General features: G+C 40.3%; 1 protein-coding gene across 1 annotated transcript; it reads right to left on the bottom strand.

Annotated features, from left to right (window-relative positions):
• Positions 1 to 1,425: 1,425 nt before the first annotated feature.
• Positions 1,426 to 3,003, bottom strand: EAE98_004569 (uncharacterized protein). The gene is made up of 2 exons (XM_038952189.1): positions 2,509 to 3,003; positions 1,426 to 2,456 (listed from the first exon to the last, which is right to left on the bottom strand). Exons 1-2 carry the CDS (start codon positions 2,773 to 2,775, stop codon positions 1,632 to 1,634), a joined length of 1,092 nt encoding a protein of 363 aa, XP_038811725.1. The 5' UTR covers positions 2,776 to 3,003; the 3' UTR covers positions 1,426 to 1,631.
• Positions 3,004 to 7,429: the final 4,426 nt, after the last annotated feature.

Below are 7,429 nucleotides of genomic sequence, written 5' to 3'. Positions count from 1 at the left end.
CTCTATGATAAGGTGCTTGGAATTATGCTTAGGAAGTGCGAAGAGATGTTTGGGAATGTTGAAGTGTGATAGACCAGGAGCCGGGGGAAGAGCGTATCTTTGTTCACTGCGTACCACGCTAACTAAGCACTAGTCGTCAAATATGACATCTATCACATACGTACTAACCAAGTGTGTCTGCATTGATCTCTTTAACTCTAAGAGGTTACGGCTTCTAACTCTGAACACAACTACAGAAGAAAGTATAATTCAGGTCGATTTTCTCCGACCAGATCGATTGCAAGGCTACTCTGATTTTTCGCAATCATTTCCTTGTTGTTAGAGACACAAATGATTTATTCGGTTACACTCTTTCATGGTAGGGTTCTATTGCATTGCCGGATTTCCTTTGCAATGCCGGTAGAGTAGAAGCCTGCTTCCCTTTTTTCCTCTTCGGACGATCAATCCCTGAAAAAAGGCCATTCTCCTACGTCCAAGTCCGATATTCACTGCACTTTCGAGGCCGACTCCCGGTGAACAAGTTCATAGGATACTGGAATTTGCGCTAAATCTACCTACCGAATCGAACCGTTCATACTCAACGGGTTCAGTGGGTCCGACACTAAACTCTAGCTACTTAAGTAAACGGATCGATATCCGAAAGCTAGACTCAACATATTATCTCAACAACGCCAAAAGTAAAGCTGGATTCAACAACAGGTTTATACCACTTATCAGAAACACCCTATCAAAACGGCAACTCCTTATCTCCAGACAAGTTTGTTTGGGTTCAGATGAAACTTGAATGATGAGGGGTAAGCTTGGGAAAGCTAGATTTATATCTATTTCGACGATGCAAGCATTGGGTTCAGATCTTTGGCTAGGATTGAATACAAACCTTTGATTAGTTTGGCAGTATCTACCAAGCACAACAGGTATATGACTTCTTCAATTGCATGTGAAGATCGGCTTGGACGCTTTACGTACTCCATACCCGGGCGACATGAAAGCAGGGAATAATCAGGGAAATAATTGGTTAGAAAGTGTGCAGCCCAGGTGCTAGCATATACTTTAAAATAGAAATCCAGCCACATGAACTCAAAAAGTACGTATCGCACTAAGCCATTTTGAGATAAGGTTATTGTCCTATTTCCTATTCCCGCGTGAGAGATTCGACCATCCAATGATACACACGAAACCTTATTCTCAAATAGGGATAGTGTGATACTAAGTCGTTGAGTTTATGCAGTGTTTGCTTTTTGGTTCTCAAATGGATTTTTCTTCTGATGACACGATCATCTAGGAAAATCTGCCCAGCCTCGAGGTCGAAGGTGCATGCCGGTAGTGTCGGGACTACAAGCTAGGCTAGCTCTAGTCTATGATTATCAATCGAGTCAACACGCACCAGCTAATGATAACTATTCATAGAGTTTCACGTGGTGAGCAACTTTGAATGCAGTGATATAATTGACCGATAGTTCTCAGAAGATTATAGATTGTCGGAGCGATTGTTGTCTCACCCGGGTACTTGGGGATGGTGAAAGATAATGAAAAGGCTAACTTGTTACATTGATTCATCCCGAGTACCGATTCCTATCATTCCATCATTATCATATAACTCTATCGTACACGTACCATCTTTCATAAGCTCATTAAGCACCAGCATGCAAGATATATCCACCATCGACAGCCACGGTCTGACCGTTCAAATACTGATTGGTAGCCGCAAACAATATCGCGCCAGCCATGTCTTCATCCTTGCCAGGTCTTTTGGCAGGGACCTTCTCATACTTCTCCTTCTCGATGTGACTCTTCTGATCCTGTCCACTCTCGCCACCAGTTGTCATCTCACTAGGAAATACACCTGGTGCAATGCTATTGACTCTGATCTTCAATCCATTGCCCGCGATCTCCGAAGATAACATCTTTGTTAAGTGGATAGCTGCAGCTTTGCTGGCGTTGTATCCGAAATGATGTTGTGAAGATTGGACGATACCGGAAATCGAGGAGATATTAATAACAGTTCCGGAATATCCATATTGGTGATCCGAGGCCTTCTGGAGCAGAGGAAGGAAAGCTGTGGTCATGAAGAATAATTGAGGAACATTGGTACGGTAGGTGTTGCACCAATCATCGAATGTCGAACTCTCATCATCGAAAAGATTCTTCTTCATTTCCTCCGCAGTCTTGGCTTCCGTTTGCTGGGTAGCTCCTGAGATTCCGGCGTTGTTGATTAAGATGCAGAGACATTTCTCCTTGGATTCAATCTCCTTTACCACACGAGCAATCTCGTCTTTGCGGGTGACGTCTGCAACTATAGGGATAATTTCTCCCTCAATGTTTTGGCCATGGTGTTTGACAACATTCTCAAGCTTTTCTTCCGTCCGTCCCACAATATATACTTTAGCACCGTTCACAGCCAGTGCTTGAGTTGCCATCAAACCAATTCCTGATCCGCCACCTGTCACAAGGGCCACCTGCTTCGTGTAAGTCTCATATTCATTTGAATATAAAGAAGAGGGGAATTACCTTGCCCTTGACATTGAACACATTGCTCAAAAGGAAGTTCTTGTTGGTGTCAGACATTTTGGTTGTAGAGGTTGAGAAGTGATTTGAAGGTTGTTGAAATTGAGGATTGGAGATTCTTTTCATGTGGTTTTGATATGGCGTTATGGAGGAAATGCTCCGGGATGGAATTCTGCAGACGCTTCGGTGGGATGAATTGGCAAATGTCATTGACGTCATTATTGAGAAGTGTTTAGGACTACCGATACGTAATAATGGATTTTGTGACATGATTGTGGACTGTTTCTTCCAGAATGTGAGTGAAAGACGTAATGTTATTAATTGAAGATGTAAGAAATTATTGATGAATCGAATCGAAAGGAGAAAGAGATAGAAAAAGAGAAGCTACTAGCGAAAGCATCTCAAATGTATTCACGCCGTCAAACTATAATCACAGATGCAGAAAGCAATAAAAACATGCAGATTCCCATAATAAAATGAATCGTCGATAACAATTCCCATCTTCTTGGTTTTGTGTGCCTAAAGTCGGTGATGTCAATACTAATGTGGAGTCTGGACCTGAAGATCTCTCCCCGCATTTTAATCGATGACGTTTAGCGAATGGGGAGTTGTCACATGATTGTCACGCTTTATCTCTTTCCACATCTTCTGTGTTGTAGCATCAGCGTCGGTTTATTTGTTAACTAGGCATCATCCTCAGATTTAATGAGGAACAGGTTCCTGTATATATATATATATACCTGTGCAAATGAATCGAATGTCAAAACAGGATACTATCTGGGTAATCAGTTTGGTGGGGCGAATAACCTGTCAACGTTTGTAAGTTTTCTCGCAGACTAGTTCGTGTGCTGATAACCGCTTCAGAGTTCGAAAAGAAAGAGAAAATTACCGTCACTCTCAGTAAGCCGGATTCTAATTCATCCTTGAATGCGAACTCCGCGGTCTGAGGTCTGATAGTGCTAGACGAGAAGTATTGGATGGACTTCGGTCTATATCAAAGACTCCCCTTTTATTATTACAAGGTATGACAGGCGATGTTATTTGTATTTGCATCTCCTTGGGGTTCTGTTTGTCAAGTTCATGACAAAACTATCTTTATAACAATATCTCGAAGATGCAACAACTTCCAAAAGTAATCTCTAAGGAGGTACTAGTCATCATCGAGTGTTACAAAAATCATATTTCGGTCATTTCAAATACCTACGTACCTACCTAGGTATACAAAGTAACTTCGTCAAAAAGCTAAGATGAGAGTATTTATATGTATAGGAATTAATATCAATGAATATAAGAACGTACCTCAGCTTCTCTCCTCTAGTCTCTTTACCTGCGAAGGAGGAAAAGACTAATTCCAACTCGGAAGGCTAGGCTGGTCAAGATGAATGAATATTTCTGGAGAATGGAGAAGGATTTTTGGGGCTCAATGGAGGAGTCTTGCAACTAGTGTTTTCCGTATTTCAGACACGCTCTACTTAAGTAGTACGCATTGAATTTATTGAAAATATTTCAATTACTCTTATACCTTCGAAACTATATTTGTTTTCTTTTTATGTCTTTTAGAATCTATAATAGAATCTACTTATAGACGATAGAATCTAATCACTTTAGGCTAGATTCTATAGTGGAATAAGGGGTAGATTCTCTAGGTGTATTTCTATTTTTCCTTTGAATTTTTCGAAACAGAAAAAAAATCGCTTTTAATTACCATAGGTTGAAATCTACAATTTTGAGGTAGTTTCTACAGCAAATTATATATAGAATCTACTAAAGAATCTAAAAAGCATAAAAGCAAATTGTCTTTCAGTTTCAGGATATAATAATAAGTAAATGCTTTTTGGGAGACATAAGAGTAATTTACCGTTAAAAATAACTAAAGTGCTAGAATTTGAACATATCAGCCTCAGACTTGTATCTTACTGAATAATTTGTCTCTGATATCGGCAATTTTCTTCGGAATGTATAAATCTAAGCTCAAATATACAGATTCCAGGATTTCAATACATTTTATATATACGACTATATGCGAATGATCTCAAGTCATTAGCCTATTGTGGTGGAAAGAAGCGAAATGGCTAGGCTTAGAGCAATCCTTTAGAAGGATTGTTATTGGTTTACATTGCTTAACTCTCTAAACAAAATACAAGATTATTATCTGGGACCTAGTGTGTAAGTCCTACGTCGTCTGTGTTCTACTGGAACAAAGAGTCAGTAATACTTCTTCTGTATGATATCTACAGCCATGGATATTGTTGGTTTTGATATGTACTATAGTACGTGTAATAGGTCTAATATCAACCGCAGTATTGCTAGCGCATGCTAACTACAATACTACAAGGGAGGACAACAGAGGAGTTCACACGGCGTTGAAAATAACTTGCCGACTACACCTGGTACCACCAGCTCCAAGTTTCATATGTAGTCCAGCAGATCACCAGGAAGAATCAGATGGTCAGAAATTGCTTGCAGATTAACAGATTGAGGCGGAAGAATTCGACATCTTGGAACAGCTTGTCAACGGCTGTAAAGAATTCAAAGCAACTGTCCATGACGTTTATTGAAAGCAATTCGAAGGGTGACTGAAACTCTAGGGAAAATCACCCCTTGATGTTAGTGCAATTTGTCATTCCTTGGTAGGCTAGGTTTTACCATACTCTGGCTTTGGCGCCTACGCTGATGCTTTCTTCAAACTTCTGACACGTAGGATGATTCAACTCTAGGCTGGTTTGAAATACACTATTGAGACTCCAAGGCACAATATTAGAGCACTCTTGGGAAATTTATTACTTTCTCAGTAGCTGGGGATCAGCGATCGAATCAAGGCTTTAAAACAAAGCACCAGATCAGAGGAATCCCAGAAAAGTACGGATCAAGAATTGACGAATTCACACGGGAACAACCCGGGAACGCACAAATAAGGGTGAGAAGGAGATGCTTCCTGGAAAGAAAAAAGATGAAAATCGATAATGAAGGATTAGTTGCACATACACGAGGAGTATACAAGCGCGTAATGGAAGAACGAAAGCAGATTTCTGGAAGATCTATTCAATTCGGTTCGCAAGAAAGTTACATTGATGGCAACGTGCTTGATAGTATTATGGATTGTAGATCCGTGATTGCAGATGATGACTGAACTCTTGGGAAGTTTTAGGACTCATAGAAACCCAGGTATATCCCATCAAGAACTCAAGGGAGCGTGGTAAATATGCAGAACAGATTCTTATCTGAAGCAATCACTATGAAATGATTGTTGTAGAGATTGTATTAACCTTGTATATCAGTCCAAGGAAGCTATAAGAATCAATTCAATCAAGGCAATAATATTATCCCTCCTTTCATAGTGTAGTGTTCTGTCACCAAAACCCACCCACCGCGTCAACAATGAATGAGGGCGTTCTCGCCGGAAGCGATGCTAGAACTGACATCTACAAGGAAGCTTACGTATAATCTTAAGACTCTGTCTATAAAGTATCTAACTCGGATATAAAGAAAGGAGGGGGAAATCAACCCACTATCCATGGAAAGTTTTTTCAAAAAAATCGAGTTCAACCTGGATACAATGACGTTGACAAAGTTCTCATACATGGATGTCAGAAGACAGAGAAGCACAAAGGTATCATCGACTAACATTTCTCAATTCACTGTAAAATTATTGATATAACGACTACCCACCTGCTTCGTCATTCAGATCAACATTTAGCCGAAGCAACATGTATTTTACACTCTTCCTTGAGAAAATGATGTCATTCTAAACTCTATACGTTGGATCAATCCCCTAGAAATCGTATGTTGCAATCGGATACAACTTTCAAAGCATTTCTTGTATTGTAGTCTTGCTCCTAGATATTTAGATTGGTGGACTTTTAATATCTGTGAACTCAACGACTTCGGGTGAGCGCATCAATCCATGTGAATATCAATTTGTAACCTTGATTTATGGTCGAGATGTAACCACTCATACATCAAACAGATCCTGAGAATGAGAAACGTACATTCAAACATTAAGTTCTCTTATATTTATCACACCATTTGCACAATACAAATTAGGCGATAGCCAACTCGAATTCTTGCGTCCTTCCAAGATAGGAAATCTTGACACCTCAACAACAAATATCGTGCTAGTGCAGCCAATTTTAAAAGCGTAGCAAATCAATACTAACAACGACAAACACAAATGACAACTTAAAGATTGTCGCCAACATGCTCCTCTATCCCCCCCAATGATCATTGGTACCATTTAAATGCCAAGATACTTCATTCACAACTCATTACCTTTCTCGGCACAGCTTGATAACACTACCAGTGATATTCTGCAGCCCGGATGATCATCGACTCAACGCACGAAGAGATTTTCCTTGCAAAAGGCAACCGCACATCACTGACTCACCGTGAGGACCATCAAGCCCTGTCTAGCTGATGATCATGCCCCGCAATACGGTAAAAGTTTCCGGGGTACCCCATAACCAGTATGCAATATTTCGAAATCCGACAACTCTACCACGCAATCCACTTGCGAATCGACATCATCCACTGGATTATCATGATACCATGGTCGCATGACCAAATGAACAACACACTCAAGCTGAGAAAAAAATCCTTCACAACTCCTTGTATCATAACATTATGAATAATTCTTGGACTGTCGAAAATTCACGACAACCAACCATACAGGCAGGCACTCGAAGCGCTCTTGCCTCAAATATTCCAGGACGCGATTTACAGTGATTTTCCGACTTCGGTTGGATCACTCACGCGACGCCTTCAATCTTTGCCAACTGGGAAAAAGGAAAGAAAGCTGAAAGGGCTGAAAAATACCAATAGTTTGTTGGATGCAGTATGTAAACTTACTGAAAGATAATCCTTTCTACTCTCGTGATAGACGAATCTTATTCACGGGAAGAGAATATCCGAGCACATGACCATCAAC

Source organism: Botrytis deweyae (assembly GCF_014898535.1).
Source record: "Botrytis deweyae strain B1 chromosome Unknown BDEW_008, whole genome shotgun sequence".
Lineage (NCBI taxonomy): Eukaryota > Fungi > Ascomycota > Leotiomycetes > Helotiales > Sclerotiniaceae > Botrytis > Botrytis deweyae.
The sequence above is the reverse complement of the archived record's forward strand: the minus strand, read 5'-3'. Positions and strand labels throughout refer to the sequence as shown.

Coding starts and splice junctions, on each gene's coding strand:
- EAE98_004569 (XM_038952189.1), bottom strand. CDS start 2,775: ATGTCACAAAATCCATTATTACGTATCGGTAGTCCTAAACACTTCTCA. Junction 2,457..2,508: donor TGTTCAATGTCAAGGGCAAG/GTAATTCCCCTC, acceptor TACACGAAGCAG/GTGGCCCTTGTGACAGGTGG.